Consider the following 24234-nt stretch of genomic DNA (forward strand, 5'->3'; position numbering starts at 1 on the left):
AATTCCTTTAATTTTTTATGGTAAATTGTGCTATTTCTACTACTAATGTATATTTTATCAAATTATCTAAAGTTGATGTGAAATTTGTCATTACACCGAATGTGTCATGCCACGTCCAGTTTGACATACAGTACATTGGGAGCAATTAAGCTACGCGTCATCTTGAATGTTCACTAAAACGGACTATTCAGCTGTGACCTTGTGGCTACACTTCAGCAACCGTTAAATGATAGTAAAATATGTTGTAAAACATTTTCTTATTTTCATGAGAAATCCTTTGGTAAAAAAGACTGACTTTGCATGGCAAAATAACAAAATAGTTATTTTAGAGCAGAGTTTCTTAACTGTTGGAACGTGACCCAAAAGTGGGTTGCAAGCAGTGTTGCCAACTTTGTCGCTGGATTTAGCGACTTTTCAGACCCCTTTAGCGACTATTTTTCGAAAAAGCACCTAGCGACAAATCTAGCGACTTTTTGGACAAACCTCAGTAACTTTTCAAATGTCACCAGCACTGTCCTGTGAGCGTGAGGTCTTGCTTTCCCGCTGCCGTCACACCTCTCTCCCTCTCTCAGCGTCTGCTCTGTTTATTGGATGAGAGAAGCAGCAGCACGAGTGCACGCTGACAGACGTGAATGAAGCGAGCTACACACGAGCACACAGTGTTGCACGGACCAAACACTATTTCTGATCCTTTGTTTTATATTTAAAGAATGTAGTTTGCGTGCTTATCACTTATATTACTCACTATCACAGAGCCTTAGTTCATCCAGTTTCCGAACTCTGTGAATTCATGTAATTTACAAATATATAAAAATGTCATTCATTAAATCATACTCGTTCTGTTTCCGGACAAAAAAATAAACATTTATATAGACTATATATGTATAGGAAATGAGAACAGCTTTATTTGACATTCGGCTATATAATATTATTTTATATTGTATTAAAATACACACTCTAAAAACTGCTGGGTAAAATATGGACAAAACCAGGGATTGGGTTGTTTTCACCCAGCCATTTTTTCCAACCAATTTTGGATTTATTTTTTTAGCCAGCAATATATTAATATAGTAAAAGGCATGTTTTGATTTGTGGGGTATTTTAAGCTGAAACTTGACCAGACCAGAGACTTATATTACATCTTGTGAAAGAGGGCATAATAGGCGCCCTTTAATCCAACCTGCTGGGTTTGTCCATATTTTACCCAGCTTGTTTTTTTTTAACCCAGCATTTTTTAGAGTGCAGTTAGGGCTGGGCGATGTATCGAATGCTTTTGTCACGCGCATTTCTTCAGTAAAGCCGGTTCCCTGATTACCGCTAAATCGCCATCACCTGCTTTCAAATGAAGCGGCATTTAATAGACAGAGCCGTAGTTCACTGATAAGACACGCAATATCGCGTTCAATATCGATATGTATCGCCGTCGATAATGAACGCGATATTGCGTGTCTTATCAGTGATCTACGGCTCTGTCTATTAAATGCCGCTTCATTTGAAAGCAGGTGATGGCGATTTAGCGGCAATCAGGGAACCGGCTTTACTGAAGAAATGCGCGTGACAAAAGCATTCGATACATCGCCCAGCCCTAAGTGCAGTATGTGAGCACGGATTAGGAGAGAAAACACATTAGGCGGCAGAATGCAACAGAAGTGATGACGTCACGAATATGCTAATTTACGCATAACGTCATCTAGCGACATTTGGCGACTTTTTGGGCAGGCTTTAGCTACTTTCCTTTGAAAATAGTTGGCACCAGTGGTTGCAAGACCATTTTGAGTGGGAGTGGGTAGTCAAAGAAACAACAACAACAAAATCTTATTTCTTAATGTTTTTCTGATGCAAGACTTTTATTTTTAAAAAAGATGCGTGAAAGCTGCTGACTCGTCTGCAAAGACTCTTCTGTTAGAAAAAACTTGTTTTTCCATTTCACTGCGCTACATTTCCATTGTTTTAATATGTATACGCAGTAGATGGACGTGTTTGACTGTTGCACTTACATCTTTTGCAGTGTCATGACACGTACATGACACAGCGTTCTAAAAATGTGGAAACCCATCTCTAGACCTTGCAGGGATTTTTTCCTTTCCACTGACCTGTATCTCGCATTGTCCTGATTCAGTATCTGCTGTCAGATGAGATGATGTCAGAGTCATTATATAGAGTGGTGCAGGGATGACGTCAGAACCCGGAAGACTAATTCACCGCTGGTTCCTTCGAGATTTTCCTATGGGGTTTTATGATGGGATTTTTCAATTTATAAGCAAAATAAAGCATGTGGTAAACATAACTTGATGATACTTTGATGTTTTGTTCTACAATATAAATTACACACACCCAAACCAAAAATGTGAATTGTGAAGGAGTTATGTTTATTTATTTTTGAAAATGTATGTTTTAATAAGTAACTAGATAAGACAGTTTGCTGTGCATTCCATTCATCAAAATCTGTGTACATATGTCAAATTCCTAAAAATGTAGGTCACGACTTAATGACCAGTTGAGATCCAGTTGTTTCAGTACATAACAAATAAAACTCTTATTTTTATTATTCATATTAATATTATTCTACCTCAAAATGTTTTTCAGGCAATGTAGAAAAAGTGTAAAAATGATCACTTTTGATAATGTTGTAATATTTAGAGATTGATTGATTGGTTGATTGATTGATTGATTGATTGATTGATAGATTGATTGATTGATTGATTGATTGATTGATTGATTGATTGGTTGATTGATTGATTGATTGATTGATTGATTGATTGATTGATTGATTGATTGATTGATTGATTGATTGATTGATTGATTGATTGATTGATTGATTGATTGATTGTACTTACAGACTTGGGGTGGTTTGAAGAACACACCCCCTCCCCCTTTTCCTGAGTGATCCCTGTGTGCTCTTTTTTTTTTCTCCTGTAGGACGAGAGATTCCCTCATGGCACAGGGCAGGACTCAGGGATCCGTGTACATTCTGTTTTGTGTCTACCCATCCTCACCGCCATCGGAGACCTCATCGCTATCCTGGAGCTGCACCGCCACTTGGGCAGAGAGCCCTTCAACCTCAGCCACCAGGAGGTACTCTATGGGAGAAAGTGCTATGGCTGTGCTCACAAAATTCTTTTAGCCAGGCTGCACTTTTTCCTCAGGGCTATTCAAGGAATGTTTTAGGTTGCTTTTAATGTAATGTCTATGGATAACAGCTGTGGGATGCCTCTATTAACACATTTAATTTTTTGACAAATTACAATTTTTAATTTCACAGTAGTGTAAAAAAACGGACTTTCAATCTATCTATTTCAGATAAACGAACCCCTTAATTGCACATACTGTAAAAACAAAACAAACTATGATTGGTCGCTTCACATGTTGGTCAGTCAGTCTCTTCATGTTTAAAGGTACAATCACATTTACTGTTGTTCGGAGAATTTTCATAGGCGTAATCCAGTCATTTCCATAGGAATCCCCACGATTTTGAATTTCGCGTGAGGGATGAAAGAGTTCCCAACACAGATTTTGCAACGAGTTCAGGTTTTTCACAATTTAGCCAAGTTGACCTACAGAAAACTGCTTGGTTTGAACGTGACTTCTGTGGTGGCTGTTGTTTTTACATTGCTACACTATTGACAATGTACAATGGACCTTTTTTCAAGAAAAATTATGCCAAAATTTCAGTTATTTTAAATGGGTGGTCCTGTCTTGTTCAGTACAAGCTGCAATATGGACCAGACCTTATGCCATCTAGGAATTCAAAGTAGATTATAAGTAAAAAATTGTAAGTAAAAAACTTTATGAAAGGTTTGGTTAGTTCCTGTTGTGTTATTTCAGAGTTTTGATAACTTTACTATTATTGGAAAAAAGGGCAACTTCCTTTCTCTGTCCTGCAGAGTTTAGTGCCATCCCTAATCAAACGCACCTGTAATTTTTAAGTAAACCTAAACGTAAATTTTTGGATTTGTCCAAAAATTGCCTCTATACCCTTACATTAGTGCACTATTTGAAGGGACAGCCATTTGTAGCGGTGTCCATAGTGAACCTTATTACAGTAGGTGCACTCATGCAATCCCATAATGCACCTCAATAACAAGTGTACAACCGATGGACATTCAATACCAATGCCCTGTGAGCATTGCGCCAACAGTGTTGCCAATTTAGTGATTTTGTCACTAGATTTAGTGACTTCCTCACCCCTTTTGAGACTATTTTGAAAAGTTTATGGGCAAATTTAGCAACTTCTTGGACAAACCTTATTTAGATTCTTATTTTGCCCAATGATCTATAATCATTTTTATATAGATTAATGAATTTGCCATTACGATGTCATCTAGTGACATTTAGCTACCAGTTTTAGCTATTTTCAATTGAAAGCAGTTGGCAACACTGTGCACCAAATAAATTCAGTAAATGAGGGTATAGGGCACGATTTTGGAAACAGCCTTATGTTAGATCAGGTGTGTTTAGTGATTAGTGATTAGGGATTGAGATAAAATTTGCAGGATATTGGCCCTCCAGGACTGGAGTTACCTAGCCCTACTCTGAAATTCAGAAAATAGTAACAATAAATGTGTATTGTATTAAAATTTTGGCTAACAAGACATTCAACCATCAAGCGAGGCACACAGAACTATGAAGTTCTGCCTGTTTGTGGAGTGCTGGAAGTGCGCGTATTGCAACTTTGGCTAAGTGTACCCTGTTTTTTTAGGTTGCAACAGCAAATTTGGCCTGGGCATCTGTAGCCATACACCAAGTTCAGGTGAGTATGCTTGAGAAAAACAATGTGTTGCTTAAACCTTGCTTGTTGTTGCAGATCGACAGTTTGAGTTCTGTTGCATAAGCTGTTTGATTTGGTTGTACACACATGTTTTGATTTCTGTAATCCACTGTGTGCATGGATCAGGCTGCTGGTGGGCCCAGTGTAAGCAACCAGACCACACATTAAACACACCCTTGTCTCAGGAGGTGCAATTAATGACAATGCAGTCGTGTTTGTAGATAAACGATTGTACGACGTGAATGACAACACTCTGGGCTTTAATGTCCCTGTGCATCACAGAGCTCTTTGGGAGTAAATCTCTCTGTGGGACACAAACCTTCTCAGAAGTTAGGTAACCATCAGAACATGGTCACAATGAACATAGCAGACCATAAGTAATAAGTAACACATAAGTAACACATTTTAATAAAAGGCCTTAAAGGAATGTATCACAACTGAATCATTATTTAATCAAATTCTGAAGAAATGTACACAGCTCTTTTACATACAACAACAGCTCTTAGTGACTAACTGTACTGCTCCACAAATTTCTCTTTTTAGTGTTCTACGTATTAAAAAAAAATAAAATAAACATCATATGGTTTTAGCATGAAGGGGTGAGTAAATGATGACTGAATTTTTTTTTAATTTTTTAGATGAACTATTTCTTTAGGGTGTGTTCAGCTGGCGGTTCTGCTGTCATCTTCTAACCCTCTAGCCAAATTATGTATTATGTTTTATTTCTATGTAGATCAAAAGACATTTTCTAGCAAAAAAAAAAAGAACAAGTTGATGGAGAATGAAGCAGTGAAGTATTAGCAGCTTTTGCACTGAGATTATAGATCAAAACATTTTAAAAAGATTGATGGCTGGTGATCAACATGATCAGTTACACATGGAATTCAGTTAGAGAATAATTTCTTCAAACGTCCTGTTCCTCTTTTGTTTTTGTTTTTTCAGGTCTGCAGAGGTCTCGCTAAACAGACGGAACTCAACGACTTTCTCCTAGATGTGTCAAAGTAAGCAAGTTGCTTTGTTTATGCTTATGTTTAAGTGTGTATTGATGGAATCTCAAGAAATGTGTTTAGTAACGTCAGGATGACTGATTGGCACACAGCTAGCCAATAAAATTTAAATGCTTGAAAACCGCCAAACTAACCCCAAACCATCCCGAATTTTGCCCACCCTCCCAAACCAGTTTTTACCCTCACAATCAAATTCAAAACCACCCAATCTGGCAATACTGGTCCTCATACCAAAAATTTGCTAAAAAGAATTTTTTTTTTTGCTAAGAATAAAAGTCGTTTTGCATTGTGACATTATTTTCATGAATATTAGGCATTACAGTAATGTATAGGCAATATGTTTAATTACCATGAAGTCATAATGCCAAAAACAAAACAAAAAAAATTAATCCTAAAAAAATGTGTAATCTTAAACCCTTCCAATATCCTTTTGATTTTTGTGTTAAATGTACCCTGATATGTGTTTATGAGATTCCTTCAAGACCTTCTCCTTCTACTGTTGAAATATTTCAATGTTTATTGGCAATTAACATTATAATAAATAACCAATGTTATAAAAATACATGCATTTGTGTTATACTGTATCATATGTGTATACCTTTCAAATGACAAATGTTTCCCTCTTTTCAATTTCAAACAGAACATACTTTGACAACATAGTGGCAATAGATTCTCTACTTGAACATATCATGGTGAGTAGATTTTCCCTCTCTCAGTTGGGTCACATGCTTGGTCATGAGGCCAAACATGCTGTTCTTCTGTCGCTCATCTGTGTCACCATCAACGCCAAAGAGATTTGTGTTATGAAAGACCTTCTCTCATTTATTTACCATGTTCTATGATAACCCCCACAAGACACTGCTCACCCTACCAGCCTTTGGGCTTGTTGTTAAATGTTCTTTTTCACATTTACTCACATGTTTGTGTTCTCTAGGTCTCACTCGCACACACACACACACACACACACACACACACAGAAACGCAGATATTCATACAAGACCATTGGCCCCCTCATGTCTATGTCCCCTCCTTCCTGTTGAGCAAAGCAGCACAGGAAGTGATTCAATTAGGTCAGGGAGAGGACAGGCAAGTCCGTCTGACACCACTCTAGCATTTCTCTGAGCTCTTGGCTTCCCTCTCAGGGATTAATTCAAATATTACCTCCGGTTTTGGATGTGCTTGGAAATATTGAAGTAGCTAAACGTCTTTCTTAGTTTCAAGAGATTTCTCACTTGTCAGCAGTTTCATAAAGCAGAAGTTTATCTTGGAGGGGGTGAGAAGCAATGTGTGACCAAGTTGTGAAATCCAGAGGGAAGAACAAGTTCCTCAGTTGCTAGTCTCACATAGACGCATGTATATTGGTCGATCGCAATGGGAGTTTTTCATAATGCAGATATATGTACAGTACTCCATGAATATAATACGATATAATGACAGCAAATGAAATGCACACTTGAGATTAACACATATTTTAAGATTTAATCATACATTTAGAAACATAATATATTATCCATCAACAAGGCTGACAGTAGATTAATATAAATAACAAAACATATTATGTTTATCAACTCACTGCAGATGAACCACACTGACATGGTAATGCTGTTAAAATGAATTCTTCCAAAAATATGAACGTGTTGCATTGCGTTGTGGAGAAATGTCATTAAGTAAATGCCTGTTTATTTGTGTTCCAGATATATGCAAAAAACCTGGTTAATGCCGACAGATGTGCGCTTTTCCAGGTGGATCACAATAACAAAGAGCTGTACTCTGACTTGTTTGATATTGGGGAGGAGAATGAAGGGAAACCCGTCTTTAGGAAAACCAAAGAAATTAGGTTAGCACCCACAATTCCTCACTCAGTCATGTTTAATTCTTTAAATCCTCGTAACGTAATTGATTTATGTAAAAAATAGTTGGAGATTAATGGAGATTAAATGAACAATTGAATCTCTGACTGTTGACTGTAAATCAATACAGTATCAGGTTGCTCGATGACGGGCAGTATGGCATCAACATGTATGTTCAATATCCTTTATATAAACTAATGAATGAGTCATTCCAAAAAGTTTGCTTTATTGTTTGTATTGAATGTGCACTTTTAGTGTACAGCCATGGCCAAATTGAATTATGTGTTTTGCAAAGTTAGCTGCTTCAGTTGTTGTGGTGATTGTCAGGCGATTATTGTGCAGAATGATCAGATGCATTTTAAATAATTGCAAAAAGCAGCTTCATTGGCCGAAAAAAGAGTAACTGTTTTTTGGCCTTGGCACAAAACATAATTTCTCCAATCATATCATCAGCACATGGGGAAGTGTGAACAAGTACTAGTCAGGTGAAATCCCTCTATCATTCTGATTGGAATATAAGACTGATTGCCAAAAAAGGAGGGAAGAAGTGCTTCCAGTCATTGTGTTCTTGTGTCAGCAATGGTTATCTCCAAAGAAAGATGTGCAGCCATCAATGCTTTGCCATCAAAATGGCCTCACATGCAAGGGAATTGCGGCAAAGAAAATTGCGCCTGAAAGAATCATTTACCGGATCATCAAGAACTTCGAGGAGAGAGGTTCAGCTGCATTGAAGAAGGCTTCAGGACGCCCCAGGGTGTCCAGCAAGCACCAGGACCATTTCCAACTGAATCATGTCACACCACCAGTTCAGAGCTTGCTGCACGCACAGTAAGGTGAAGACTTTTAGACAAAGGCCTGGTGTCAAGAAGGGCAGCAAAGAAGCCACTTCTCTCCAAGAAAAACTTCAAGGACAGACTGAAATTCTACAGGAAGTCCAAGGTTTGGACAGCAAAAGACTGGTGCAAAGTTATTTTCTTTGATGAATTCCCCTTCTGACTGTTTGGGACTTCTGCATAATCGATTGTCCAGAGAACAAAATGGTGAATGCTACTATGAGTCCTGTGTCAGGCCAACAGTAAGGTGTCCTGAGAGCATCCATGTGTGGGGTTGCTTTTAATCCAAAGGAGTGGGCTTTCTCACAATTCTGCCTAAAAACACTGCCATGAATAAAGAATGGTATCAAAAACACCTGCAAGAGCAACCTCTTCAAATGATCCAGGAGCAATATGGTGATGATCTGTGGATTTTCCAGCATGATGGAGCACCATGTTAAAAGGCAAGAATGATAATGAAGTGGCTTGGAGATCTTCACATTAGCTCTGTTAGAAATCGCCCTCTACATCCTCATTCACTATTCCCTACATTACCACACTCAGTAGTGGCCTTTTCACTTGAAATGGGCCTCTCAACAGAAAAGGCTTCTGTCTACTTGCGTTTGAAAAAGATGCCCTCCATCTTGGAAGTTAACAGGGACCTGGGGCAAAAATGCCACCAAAATTAATAAAAATGCCCCCCAAATATTTATTACAGGATATAAAGTGCCGTTTTCCCGAATATCAGCACGATTGCAAATGTGATAGCCTATTGATTTTAACAGTTCAATAAGCAAAAAGTTAATGTTAGGTGACTTTCATTTTAGACTTAGAACTTTGTCTGTTTTTGCTCTGTTTTGCAACAAATCCACAGTAGAGCCATTGCGCATATAAGAGCAACTGAATGAGTCCACTTTTTAAATGAATCATTTGGCTGACTGATTGAATGACTCACTCGTTAAGAAATTAGGTGTGTTCGTGACTTGAAGTGCACAGACAGATTGGTGTATGACATCAAAGTACCGCAAGAGTGATTAGAGAGCAGACGGCTCCATATGCTTTTGAATCGCTCTCTCTGTACTTTGATGTCATACACCGATTGGTCTGCACAGCACCTCTTCAGGTCGAACACACCTAATGATTTGCTGCCACCTACTGGCGGTTTTAGTTTCAATACTTTTTTTCATAATTTCATTTTTTTTTATATTTATATCTCACACCTGCGGGAGCACAACTTGTGATCAACTCTGAGCACTAATAAGGCAAGAATGGTTCACCATCAGTCAGGATTTGGCCCAAAGCTAATAGAGCATGCCAGAATGAATTGCAGAGGTTATGAAGAAGAACAGTCAACACTGTAAATATTGACTGCACATAAATTTTATGTTTTTGCCAATAAGATAAAAGCCTTTAAAAGTTAATGCTCAAGCATACCGTAGAAATGTGAAAAAATAATGTACAAATACTGAAGTAGCAAACTTTGCAAAAACACAAAATTTATGTCACTGTCAATACTTTTGGCCACAAATGTACTTTTATCTTAAAAGTTTTTTTTTTTTTTTTTTTAAACTGTACTTACAGATTATATAAAACACTGCCCAGCCAAAAAAAAAATAAAAAATATTGATGGAGAGTATAGCTTTTTATTTCTTAAACAATCATGTAGGAAGAGAAATCATGGCCATACTCCAGGATGACAAAGTCAAGATTCATCAGGCTCAAATTGTGAATAAGTGTTTGGGCATGAAGAATCATTTTCACACATGAATTAACATCTCTGAGTCCAGACCTTGAATTCATTGAAAGTCTTTGGGATGTGCTGGAAGAAACTTTACAGAGTGCTTGACTCTTGTATTTTCAATACAAGATCTTGACCACAAATTGATGCACTTCTTGATGGAAATAAATGCTGCATTAAGAGGTGCATCAATTTAATTCAATTAAATAATTAAAAAAAATGTAACAATTAAATTACACAAAGAATAAACCCTTAAAAAATGCCACATGCAGACACATACCGTAATGATTGATTGATTGATTGATTGATTGATTGATTGATTGATTGACTGACTGATTGACTGATTGATTGATTGATTGATTGATTGATTGATTGATTGATTGATTGATTGATTGATTGATTGATTGATTGATTGATTGATTGATTGATTGATTGATTGATTGATTGATTGATTGACCAAAACCAAAAAAAAAAAAAAACCCCAAAAAAACCCAAAAAATGGTCATAAACATTGTATTCATTTAGCTTTTGGTTTTGAGGTAGAATGTGACCTGGACATGTTTTCATGAGATTCACTCTTGAATATCTAAACATACATCATATATTGGTAACTGACCTTTAACACTCACCCCCAGGTTTTCTATAGAGAAAGGAATAGCAGGTCAGGTGGCACGAACGGGAGAAGTTTTGAACATTCCGGATGCCTATGCAGACCCCCGTTTCAACAGGTAATAAAGATTTTCGAAAGAAAGTTTTTTTTGTTTGTTTGTTTTTTTTACTATGGTGCAAAATAATCTCATTCTCATTACTCTAATGTGGAAGTAATAATATATTATTATTTGTTGTGCTGACAAAAAAAACAAAGTCCTAAATAGTCCTGAAATAAATATCCCATTTCTTTTGATTTTGAGGTCAAATGTGACCCAAGTGCGTTTTGGTGAGATTCACCCAGTAGATGCATGATATGGGTGTATTGTTGAGTTGGACATGTGGACACACAGTGGTCTGTGATTCTAGGTGTTGAAGTAGACATGTCAGATGAAAGGGGCTTCTGGATTTGTGTAAATCTGGAATAAGATGATTATGTTAAGCCCAGATGAGCCAGCACTAGAACCCGTTGTGTGTTTAACTGAATCCCTTACTCAATCATATACAAGCAAGCACTGTAAGTGTCCAGCTCAGTGAATGTGTGCATTTGTGTGTCGTCTGTTCTGCTTTTCACAGAGAAGTAGATCTCTATACTGGCTACACGACGCGGAATATCCTGTGCATGCCCATAGTCAGCCGCGGGACTGTGATTGGTGTTGTACAAATGGTGAACAAGCTGGGAGGAAGTGCCTTCACTAAAACTGATGAGAACAACTTTAAGATGTTCGCCGTCTTCTGTGCTTTGGCCTTACACTGTGCAAATGTAAGTGAGCAGACCTGTATCATGACCTGGAGTCTAATAAAACATCTGTCTGTGATAACCTCACACCTCCTAGAGAATGGGAGAAACAGACTCAGGACTGTCAGACACTCGGCTCGAGTCTCGTCACATAGCAGCTTTTAAAATGACTGCATGTTAATATTTAAAATATATGAAAGTGCGCTATTGCCATCCGCTGATGGGGTTTTATTTAGACAGAATTTAGCATCTCACATGTTATGCCAGTGATTTATTTACTCTCTGTCTGATTTATTTGAGGTAAAGTGAAAGATGTGGAAAGTTGTGGTCGACCGATATACCGCCAAGGCCGATATTTATTTGGCATTTTTGAATTAACAGCATTGGCAGATTATTTTTTTTATTTGGCCAATGTGTCATGTGATAAAGACTTTTATTTTGACAGCACTGAGGAAGCTGCGATTGAAATAGGTCATTTGTTCACACATTTACTAGTTTCTACATGGTGAATGGCACAAGTGCACTATAATAGAGAATAGGGAACGATTCCGACAGTGTAAATATGCTTTCCATTGACACGAATGAAGTCCGTTTTCGCGTTAGTGTCATGTGAACCTCCGCAGTGCGAGCAGTCTGCTCCGGACCAGAGACACGAGAGCACAGAGCGGATCATATGCGTGAGTCGGCTCAGACCGCAAAACTTATTGGACCCATTTGAATTCTTTACAGAATGCTGTATTTTAAAGTGATAAAGAGGAGATTATGAGGAGAAACAGTTAGAGATTAGAAGAAAACCAAAGCTTTACCAAGCTCAGCGGCTCTGGCCAAGCTGTGATATAAACTAAACACTATTAGCTATTTTAAAAGGGGCGGGGCTGTTCGATATATCCTGCCATGTCTTCCTGTTTCAGTTCAAATTACGTCAACACGTTGAATAATGCTGCATGTTCCAAGACACTTTAGCAGGCCTTTAAACATGGGACAACAACAGTCACCAGGCTGGCGCCCTCTGCAGGCATTTGTTATAATACTTAATGTACATAAGTTGATTGTTTATATTATTTGTTTTAAAAGTGTTGTTATAGTGTTTATTTGAACCAAAAATTATATATGTATTTTAACTCATTTTAAAGCCTATTGTTTGCTTAGGTCTATTGTTATTACCCAAAAAATAAATGATTACTCGATTAATCGTCAAAATAATCGGCCGATTACTTGATTACCAAAATAATCATTAGTGACAGCCCTACTCTAGAGTATGTTATTTCGGACACAGCCCTTGTCTATACTTTCTATACTAAATTTCCCAATGCACAAAGATCTAGTAGATTCTCAAGCAAGAAGTTGCCATCTAACTGACAAATCTGTTTATCTTACAGATTTATTTTTATCAAGATCAAAATATTTTTTTATTTTTTATTAATTGTAATTTTTCTCTGATTCAGTAAATATTATGTAATATAAAAATACATTTATTTAAATTATTTCAATTATTATGCATGTGTTTTTCCTATCTTAATAGTGTGATGTCATTTATATCGGTCATTGGCCACCCCAACGCTATCTCACGACTAATTCGTACTTATTCTACTAGGTGGCTATTTCGTATAAATTCATACGACCTCACTCGTGCGAATTCGTACGATTTGTCTAAACCCCAGTGATGGTTAGGATTGGGGCGGGGTTTGGGGTAGGTCATTCGTATGAATTCATACGAATTTGTCAACTCGTAAAATACATACGATTTAGCAAAAAACTTATGAATTAGTACGAGTGAGGTCATATGAATTCATACGATTTAGCCACCTCGTAAAATACGTACGAATTGCCGTGAGATCGGGTTGGCCACCCTGCTTTCTAAGGTATCGGCCATCAAAAGTATCAATATCGGTCGACCACTAGTCCACTCAATTTTTATGTTGCCGCCACTTTATGGTACCTGAAGCAATTCTGCTAACGTAGAATAGCAGATTATAGAAAGATAAATAGAAAGCAACCACAATATTTTCAGAGGGTTAGACTATTTTGCATATATATTTTGCATCTGCGTAGACACGTGGGGTGTATGTGTGTGTTTGTGTGTAGATGTATCACCGGATAAGACATTCAGAGTGCATTTACCGGGTGACAATGGAGAAGCTTTCATACCACAGCATCTGCACCTCAGAGGAGTGGAAGACCCTGACACAACTCTCCCTCCCTACAGCCATATATAAAGAGATCGAACTGTGAGTTTACGCTCTCATACATCAAAGATCACTGCTACATAATGGCTTAGCAATAAATCATTTAAATAGATGTAAAATAGGCACTAAAAGCATTGGACTGAACATTTGTGTTGCATATTACAGGTAGGTGAGTGCAATAAATTACTTGTTTAGATTATTACTACTTAATTTTTCATATTAATTTAATCATATTTCGGTTGCCACTATTTAATAAAAGCAATAAGGTCACATGTAACACTATAACAGTTAGCATCATGTCGCTTATTGTGTTATATATATAATCACAGATGTGTCAAGGTTTTAATACTGTATTTTCATTATAAATTATGAAAGTTTTTTCATGATCCACAGAAACTAAACGTGCATATTTGTTTGGTGTTATTTTCATGCATGAAAATCGGCAGGCATGTATGAGTACAGTTGTAATCCGGATGTATTGAGCACTTTTCAGCCTTATATTTCACCTGTCCAGATTTGAATTGCAAACAAACTGTGTCACATTTCTCTCTTAGGTTTCATTTTGACATTGCCCCTTTTGAGGAAATGTGGCCTGCAATATTTGTTTACATGGTTCACAATTCTTGTGGGAAAAACAGGTAAGAATGTGTACATTTCTGTAAGCTCTGTGTGTTTTATCACAATGTATCCTGGTTCACAATATGTGTTTCTTCAACTATGGGCACTTACGGTCTTCTGGACTGAATATAAAGTGTCTTTTTACACACCCACAAGTTTATTTAATTTTGAACAATGTCCAGCAGTGGACATGCATCCATCAGAGTAGTATTCTGTCAGTATTTTTAAAAATGTAATTTCCACCACGTCTATCTATCTATCTATCTATCTATCTATCTATCTATCTATCTATCTATCTATCTATCTATCTATCTATCTATCTATCTATCTATCTATCTATCTATCTATCTATCTATCTATCTATCTATCTATCTATCTGTCTATCTATCTGTCTGTCTGTCTGTCTGTCTGTCTGTCTGTCTGTCTGTCTGTCTGTCTCTGTGTTAATCCTCGATATAACTCGATATGTTGTAAATAATAGTATGCCCTTAATACAGTGTATGTTCAGTTAAAGGGATAGTTCACTAAAAAGAATATACAGCATTAGAATAACAGGTACAGTAAATGATGACTTAAAATTTCATTTTAATTATTAATTAAACAATTTGTTCAGTTAATCATTATCTTCCTTTGTGTTAATACTTTACTGCAGCATAATTATTGATCGTTAAAATAAAGTACTACCGAAAAATTCATATTTTCTAATGATTTTCACATTTTAGGATTGAAAGTCTGGGTCTGGGACCAAAGAAGAACGATACAGTATATACATAAAAAAGCATTTGAAAAGTAGCAAAAATAAATGACCTTGATATAAAAACATTTGTTTTCTTAATAAAAATCAATTGTTTGGACATAAAAGTGTCTGTAGGTGAAGAAACACCCATGTACAGTACTGCTTTGACAAGGCAAAGGTGTACAGTCACACTTTCTTTGTTTAATTAAAGCTTTGAGCAGGAAAAACTGTGTCGCTTCACTATGTCAGTGCGGAAAAATTACAGACGAGTTCCATACCACAACTGGAAACACGCTGTGACGGTGGCACACTGCATGTACGCCATTCTGCAAAAAACAACTGGGATATTCACAGAGCTTGAGGTCAGTATCATTCTCATAATAGCAGTTCTTACAGTGAACTTGCGAAAGAAGTGGGAGGTATATTTTGCTGACTGACCATGTGTAAGTAGTAAACAGTAATCCCACTATGGCTAGCACTCACATGTCTGCCTTGCAGCAAATCAAACGTCATATGACCTAATTAATATTCATGAACCAACAAGTGCCTGGCACTGTGTGCTAAACCGCTCAACAACAAAGACCTAATTGTTTAACTTTTTATGACAAAAATGCAATTGTGAGTGCTGTTTATGGAAAATTTAGGTTTTATGCTTTGACATGGTATCTCATATGAGTCTATCCATGCAACCTACCATTTATTAATGTTATTTTGAGAGGCTCATAACTACGGAGCCCCGCACATGATATGCAGGGGAAAAAAATAGTAACGCACGATTTACTATTTCTTCCCTCGATTTATAAATCTTGCGCATGAGTTACTTTTTTTTCTTGCATGTCATGTGCGGGGCTCTGTAGATAACACTTCTTAAGGGGACAATATCTTTTAAAATAAGTAGCCAGTGTTGGGGAATGTTACTTTTAAAAGTAATGCATTACAATATATTGTGTTACTCCCTTAAAAAAGTAACTAATTGTGTTACAAAGTTACTTTTTTTGGAAAGTAATGTGTTACATTACTTTTGTGTTACTTTTTCTAACCTGGGATGGGCTTGCTTGTTTCTTTTTAATAACAACAAAAAAAGTTCCCTTTCGATATTTCACTCGTACTGCGTATGGGGGAAAAGTCTCCCTTTTCCCCGCCACTGAAGCCTTTTCAATAACGCAGTGTAACTGCACCGTCATTGGTTCACTCATAGACAAGTTGTTGAACCAATGGCGCCACGGCTCAGCTGCACGGCCTATGAGAAGAGAGCGCGCGCACATTCCCGCCAAAAGGGGCGGGGTAATGCGCTATATAAGCGAGCGAATCGCCATAGGCCATCAGTCCTTTCTCCATCAGCAACGACAGAACTTCTCTTCGCTGATCCTCGCCGAAGCCTGCTCGCCGGGAAAGAAGCTCGCCACCTGAGAAGATGCTTCGCCGCCGTTGACAAGGCCCTGCAGCGGACCCAGCCGACTCGCCGGATCCCCGCAGCACTTGCGCCCTCGTCGACTGCCGCCTTCGCGCTGTCGACGAGCCGCCACCTCCCGCTTCCTGCGACCGGCCGCTTCTCAGCGGGTCTCCTCTCTGCGTCCTCCCGCGGTTACAGTAACCGCTCTCGAGCACATTTCCAGTGGTTTTCACCGCTCCCGCGGCTGTGGGATGGAAGACGAAGAGAGCCCTCCCGTCCAAACCCTGCAGGACGACCTCCGCCCTGGCAGGAAGGGCCTACGCCTCAGCGGGCCAAGCCGCTTCAGCGCTACACTCCATGGCCATCTTCCAAGTATTCCAGGCCAAACTCCTCCACTCATTGAACGAGTCCGGCACTGATGCGCCTGCTTTTTGGGACCTCCGCAGCACCACGGATTTAGACCTGCGGGCCACGAAAGCCACGGCCCAGGCTATTGGCAGATCCATGGCCAGCCTCGTTGTGCTGGAGCGCCACCTGTGGCTAAACCTGACGGAAATTAAGGATCAGGACAAGACGGCCTTCTTGGATGCCCCCGTCTCCCCGTCAGGACTCTTTGGGCCAGCAGTGGAGGGTTTCGTGGAGCGCTTCACAGCTGCACAGAAGTCGTCTCAGGCCATGAGATACTTCTTACCCAAGCGCTCGAGCTCTGCGTCTGCTTCTAGCTGCCCCAGGCCTGCGCCGGCTCAGCAGATGAAGCCCGCTCCCTCTGCTTCCCAAGCAGCGCCGCCCAAGGAGCACCGCCAGCGCTCACGCCCTTCTAAGCGCCCATCCTTCCCGAGACGCCAGGGACCCCGGCCCAGGATTGCGCTGGACCCGGCGACTCCGAAGTCATCCTGATCTGCTAAGGAAGAGGACTGGGACATGTCCCGCCGCGGCCGGACCACCCCAGAAGCTCCTTTTTGCAAATTCCCCTCCGCCTCGTTCATTCTCTGGGCGCGGGAATAACACAGCTTGCTGTCACAGGGCCCACAAGTATTGTGCCCCCCCCAACCGCTGTTTTCACGGCGACCCTATTTTAAAATATTTCACAAAAGAGCAAATTTCCTCTTCCATCCCTCCCGGTGTCCGGCCCGCCCTCTCTCGGGTCGTCACCAGACGTAATCCTCCCTCTTGCCACGCGGGCCGAGGCTTGGAAAGCCATCAAGATGGATTCTAAAAGTTGTAATCCAGGGCTACTTGCTCCAGTTCACCAGAAGACCTCCGCGATTTGGAGGGGTCATCCAGACCGTGGTACAAGCGGACGACGTTCACGTCCTCCGAGCTGAGGTCTTAACTCTACTCAGAAAAGGGGCTATAGAAACAGTCCCCTTTCCAGAGAGCGAGTCGGGCTTTTACAGCCGCTACTTTCTGGTACCCAAGAAAGACGGCGGTCTCAGACCCATTTTGGACCTCAGGTTGTTGAACCTTTCACTTATGAAGCGAAAGTTCAAAGTCCTGACGCTGAAACAAATCCTCGCGCAGATTTGCCACGAGGATTGGTTTTGCTCGCTGGATCTGAAAGACGCTTACTTTCACATCCAGATAGCCCCCCATCACAGGCGATTCTTGAGATTCGCATTCGAAGGTGTGGCTTATCAGTACACGGTCCTCCCCTTCGGGCTCTCCCTGGCCCCCCGCACTTTCACCATGTGCATGAATGCGGCTCTTTCCCCTCTGAGACAGATGGGAATACGAGTTTTGAATTACCTCGACGACTGGCTCATCCTGGCCAGCTCGCGTTCGGAACTAGAACACCACAGATCCGTGCTCCTCAGCCACTTACAGTGCCTGGGTCTCAGGGTCAACCTAGCCAAGAGCTCACTACTCCCCACTCAACGAATTTCGTTCCTGGGTGCAGTGTTCGACTCGGTACGCATGACGGCCGTAGTCTCTGTCCTCCCGCGGCTGTGGGATGCAAGACGAAGAGAGCCCTCCCGTCCAAACCCTGCAGGGCGACCTCTGCCCTGGCAGGAAGGGCCTCATCTTCCGTCAAGAACAAGACCTACCTCCCTCTCAAGCTCTTCCAGAGGTTGCTAGGGCTCATGGCTTTTGCCTCCCCAGTGCTCCAGCTCGGCCTGCTTCGCATGCGGCCCCTGCAGTTCTGGCTAAAAACCCGGGTCCCTCCTTACGCTTGGCGTCACGGGGGCCTTCGCCTCAAGGTCAATCAGGCCTGTTTGATGGCTCTGAAACCTTGGATGAACCCTTCTTGGTTCACTCTAGGAGTACCCCTACAGGCAGTAACATGAAGGACGGTTCTCTCGACAGACGCATCCAACTCAGGTTGGGGCGCCCTGTGCAAGGGCAGCCCGGCTTTCGGCAGACGTCACTACGCCCAGAAGTGGTCGGTCTTTGCTAGCTGGTGTTCTACACGCAGCATAGACCCGGAGGAATGCGAAGTATCTTCCATACTAACTTTCCTCCAAGAGCGACTGGACTCGGGGTGAGCCCCTTCCACGCTCAAGGTTTACATAGCAGCCATTCGGCATTTCACTCGCCCATTGCTGGACAATCTGTAGGGCAGAGCGACTTGATTATTACGTTTCTGAGGGGTTCTAGGCGATTGCATCCTCCTCGTCCCCTCACCGTTCCCCCCTGGGACCTCTCTTTAGTCCTCAGGGCTCTTAAAGGTCCTCCTTTTGAGCCATTAAGTCTAGCAGGCCTCAAGCCCTTAACGTTTAAAACCGCCCTGCTACTTGCATTGGCATCGGTTAAATGCGTTGGCGACCTGCAGGCACTCTCTGTGAGCCCTGCATGCCTTGAATTCGGGCCTAACGACTCTTCGGTCGTGCTTAAACCAAGGGTTGGCTACATTCCCAAGGTGATCTCTACGCCGTTCAGAGCACAAGTGATCTCACTCTCTGCGCTTCCCCGTTCATCGGACGAGCCAGAGCTAGAATCACTATGCCCCGTTAGGGCTTTGCGCGTCTACATCGAGCGATCACAGCCCTTCCGGCAATCTGATCAGCTATTTGTTTGTTTTGGTGGCCTCACCAAAGGGTCTCCGGTCTCGAAACAGCATCTATCACGATGGATCCTTGACGCCATAGCCCTTTCTTACTCCTCTGCAGGCGCTACATGCCCCATTGGAGTTAGAGCCCATTCCACTAGAGGCATGGCTTCATCATGGGCCTGGTCCAGTGGAGTCTCTATCAAAGACATTTGTGAGGCGGCCGGCTGGTCCTCGCCGTCCACTTTGTCAGATTCTACCAGTTGGACGTTCCGACCTTGCATGCTCGGGTCCTTTCAGTGTAAAATTGCGGCCCTTAATTTTCCTTAAAATTTCCTTTTTGCACATCACAAACTCAGGAGTTCTCTCCTCCGTAGTGTAACAGGGTACGACGGCTTTGGCCTTCACTTGTCCTCGGCCCCTTCTGGTGCCTGCTCAAGTTCTGTCATTCCCCAGCCGTGGTACGGTGTAGTTGAATTCATTCCCCCATACGCAGTACGAGTGAAATATCAAAAGGGAACGTACTCGGTTACTAACGTAACCTCAGTTCCCTGAGATATGGAACGAGTACTGCGTTACTTGCCTTGCCACGAGGCTGCGGCTTAGGTCGTCGCTTCAGTCGATATGGCCTGATGGCCTATGGCGATTCGCTCGCTTATATAGCACATTACCCCGCCCCTTTTGGCGGGAATGTGCGCGCGCTCTCTTCTCATAGGCCGCGCAGCTGAGCCGCACCACCATTGGTTCAACAACTTGTCTATGAGTGAACCAATGACGGTGCAGTTACACTGCGTTATTGAAAAGGCTTCAGTGGCGGGGAAAAAGGGAGACTTTTCCCCCTACGCAGTACTCATTCCATATCTCAGGGAACCGAGGTTATGTTAGTAACCGAGTACATTTCATTTCAAACCAAAAGTGAAATGAATAAGCCTCAGGAAGGAAATGCAAATTCACACCTGTAAAGTAGAGGGCGCAGCTCAAACAAACCTTTCAGCTGTGCTGCCATTCTGGATTGCAGAAGAATAGGATGCAGGAGAAGAAAGTTCAACACCCTTACTTCAGCAATAAAAATTTTAAAAAATAAATTCCAAGATTGCATTTCACTGTTTTTATTCACGTGTCCCTTGCACTGTTTTTGTGCAAGTGAGATGAATAAATGCATCTTCACATTTAGTCTAGAACTACAATAACCATCATGTTCACACAGCACACACAACACCTCTGCACTTACTCGAGATTCTCTCAACAGGAGAGCTGTTAGTCAATAAATGTGAAAAAGTAACTTCCATTACTTATTCAAAGAAGTAACTTTGATATTTTGTTGTAAATTTAAAAATAATGCATTACTTTACTAGTTACTTGAAAAAAGTAATCTGATTACATAACTCAAGTTACTTTTAATGCGTTACCCCCAACACTGAATGTAACTAATGATAGAGTTTATAGTTCTTAACAATTTTTGGTGAAAAAAATAAATAAATAAATAAAATAAAATAAACTTAACTAAAAGTACATTTATTAGGAAAAATGTAGAACACACTAATTTGTAGTCAGAAACATAGTAAAGAACAAAAGCCTTTAAATAAAGATTTCCCTCCTTGTTTGATGGAAAAATGCGATAACTATAACTATAAAGATTTAATAATCGTTCTGTGAGAATTAGCTATAACTGTAATGACACAGAGGAATTTCATTGTTGGAATTGCTTTCAGAAGGTTATTTTTCCCCCCCAGTTGGTGAATGAAAAAAATATTTACATTTAAAGAGCTTGAGCATTTAAAGCTGTATATACTGTAACTACAGCATTTTATCATCCATTGGTGTGTACGCTAATATTGTTATCTTTACAGTTATGGTTCTTGGTTTGAGTGGGCCTTTACTGTCACTCTGTTGAAAAATTTATTTAGCAGAAGTTAGTAGCTCCATACAGTGTTACTTCCTTGCTCTGCTTGCTCACACAGAGGAAAGGGTTGCTGATTGCCTGCTTGTGTCATGACCTGGACCACCGCGGTTACAGTAACAGTTATCTCCAGAAGTTTGACCATCCGCTGGCTGCCCTGTATTCCACATCCACAATGGAACAGCATCATTTTTCACAGACGGTGTCCATCCTGCAGGTAAAGCTCTTACACACTGTGCCAGCTCAGTACAATAGTTTCAAACATGCTAGATGTGGTCGGAGGGTCGGCCAGTTACACCCACCCGTTGAACAGCACGGTCATGTGCACAGACTCCCTTAGATTCTTTAATGAATATGTCAGTTAAACTGATATAAAATTGTCTTGCGGGCACTGCCTTGTATATGATTTAGTGCTAGTTGTATAAAGCTACAGTCCACACTAAATACTGTTGTATCAGAGGAGAACTTGCAGAAACCACAAACTTTGCCTTTTAGGCAAAGTTGGGTATACCATATATCTCTTTTTATGACTCCATAAAGCAGAAAATGTCTACAGCCATGAAAAAACAAAATCACCATGTTTTAAGAATAAAATGTTATATAAAATCAGGTGAATGATATATGATCATACCCCTCAGTAAAAACCTTCAGAATATAGATAGGAATAAAACTGGAAATTTGGTGTATGTAAGTGATACTGAAGTTGTTATTTCTATTTCATCTATTTCAGATGCAAATAGTGCAACAAAATACTTGTGTATTTTGGATTTTCTTTTACCCTAGTCTGAAACAATGATTTATGAAAAGCCAAAATTGGCCAATGCATAAAAAACAGTGTTTTTTTGCCTGTAGTGTCTTACATGCAGAAACTATCACATTGGTCCCACCTGAAATGCAGTATTGACAGTTTCTGAGATGCATGGAGCGATTCACCAAAAATAAACTGGGTTCCACTTTATATCAAAATTTGTGCTGAACACAATTAATTTCCCTATGTCACAGGCAGTTTGTGAGTGTTGTAGATCAGGGGTTCCCAAACTTTTCAGCCCGCGACCCCCAAAATAACGATACCAGTGACTCGCGACCCCCACTATCCTCAGAAGTGGTTAAAGTATACAAACACTGTGCGCAATGGCGCACACGCACAAACCCGTTTCACACATACTCTGTATGCACTGCGTATGCGGTGCATATTTCTTCCGTGCCCATATTAATGGATTAGAGTGTTCACACTGCACACTGATGCAGTGTGGCAGTGCGTTCCAGGAGCTGTACGTCTAGAGCAGTGCAGCGATCATTTCGCAGAGTCTGTTTTTGCTGTGCTGCACCGTGCTGAATTAAAACAGTGCGCCATCGCACAGTTAGCGCTCTGACAGTTCAATACATGACGCAAATACATTTCCGCGTCATGTATTGATGTGATAAACTAGTAATTTCACCATAGATGCATATAATTTAAAGTCTGTTACACAGTCAAAACATGGCTTTTTTGCCTCGGGTAAAGCAAGAAAAAAAGGCACCTTAACTGGCATTTAGGTGAACATGCCTTTGCAGTACATATGCAGCACATGCTATTGTACTTTCACATATGCTGCATTTGCAATTCATAACTGATCTGTGGCTATTTATCACAAATACAACATTTACTTATTTTTATTTCAAATCCAAAAGTTGTTACTGAACATGGCTTGTCAGTAATGCAATTCTCTTTGTATACACTTTTTCATAGATGTCACATTTAATGCACTACGTTTAAACGTTTTATTCAGTTTATTACTTTAGTAATACTTTTGATTTCTATATTGATTTCTATATTTTATATACTTGCTCACGCAAGTGGCAAAACATTTAAACATAAGCTTTATGTTAAAATCACAAACATTTTAAATTAAAACTTAAAATAGACAAAAACAGACTCATCTTTTCTTTCCTTTTCAATCTTTTTATAAGGAAATCCCTCAGGTCATAAAGAACTTTGTTTTTCCACCTTCACGAAGAGACGAATGCAATCCATTATGTCTCCTGATGGTGATGCTTCTCTGCTCTCTTCCGCTGGCCTCCCTGTCTTTGGTCGATATTAACCAACGTTTCACTTCGACAAAAATAATATCCAAAGCTTAAAGCCTAAAGAATTACCTACGTGCACATGTCTGAATGTTTAACATGGTGCTGTAAATTGACCTGCTGCAACTGATGCTGTTGCCAATATGTCATTAATCTGTCGTAATCACCTCAGGAGTCACGGTCTAGGGGAAGGAAAATCGAAAGGTTGATGGCTTTTTTTATTTGCATGGTTTGTTTTTAATTGAACTAATATTTTTAGTATTTTGTTACAATTATTCATAAAATATACAATTTCTAATCATTAAAAATTAAAAATGTGTTTAATTCTTTCTGGAAATCATCTCACGACCCCTCCCTCGATGTCTCCCAACCCCCACTTTGGGAATCACTGTTGTAGATAACTATAGAGCATCACTCCAATACTGGGATCAAGCTGCCTGAATTTGCTTTTTTAAGTGCCAGAAGTGCACTTGATTACACAGCATGTCTGGATTCCCAGTTTTATATCTATTGCTTTGAATAACTGCTGCCATTTTCACTAGAAAATCTATTTTAAATGAAATTCTGTTTACTGCCTGTTTTTAATATGTGGTAAAGCTCAGTGTTAATTGCACTAGGTGTATAGTGGTGACTTTTGTTAATCCAAAGGGCAATTTGCCCCATAAACTCTATAATTTTTTTTTTTTTTAAAAAGACCGGTGGTCTAAATTTTAAGAAATTTCCCATATTAAACAGAGCATTGCCTTTCCACCCTTTTGGCTTTGCTGCCACTCTCCAGCAGAGCCAGAT

At 40.1% G+C, this 24234-nt stretch overlaps 1 protein-coding gene across 10 annotated transcripts in view; it reads left to right on the plus strand.

The window, feature by feature from the left end:
* The window catches only part of pde10a (phosphodiesterase 10A), a 156031-nt gene that overhangs the window by 115995 nt on the left and 15802 nt on the right, over nucleotides 1-24234 (plus strand). For all 10 annotated transcript variants that reach the window (XM_067386703.1, XM_067386704.1, XM_067386708.1 and 7 more), the window contains 11 exons: nucleotides 2920-3075; nucleotides 4700-4750; nucleotides 5711-5769; nucleotides 6416-6467; nucleotides 7470-7612; nucleotides 10811-10903; nucleotides 11400-11586; nucleotides 13648-13790; nucleotides 14303-14386; nucleotides 15314-15464; nucleotides 21443-21598. In XM_067386703.1, the coding sequence (XP_067242804.1) occupies nucleotides 2920-3075; nucleotides 4700-4750; nucleotides 5711-5769; nucleotides 6416-6467; nucleotides 7470-7612; nucleotides 10811-10903; nucleotides 11400-11586; nucleotides 13648-13790; nucleotides 14303-14386; nucleotides 15314-15464; nucleotides 21443-21598 (1275 nt within the window). The remainder of the gene's footprint in view (nucleotides 1-2919; nucleotides 3076-4699; nucleotides 4751-5710; nucleotides 5770-6415; nucleotides 6468-7469; nucleotides 7613-10810; nucleotides 10904-11399; nucleotides 11587-13647; nucleotides 13791-14302; nucleotides 14387-15313; nucleotides 15465-21442; nucleotides 21599-24234) is intronic.

This window comes from Chanodichthys erythropterus, chromosome 5 (genome assembly GCF_024489055.1).
Source record: "Chanodichthys erythropterus isolate Z2021 chromosome 5, ASM2448905v1, whole genome shotgun sequence".
NCBI lineage: Eukaryota > Metazoa > Chordata > Actinopteri > Cypriniformes > Xenocyprididae > Chanodichthys > Chanodichthys erythropterus.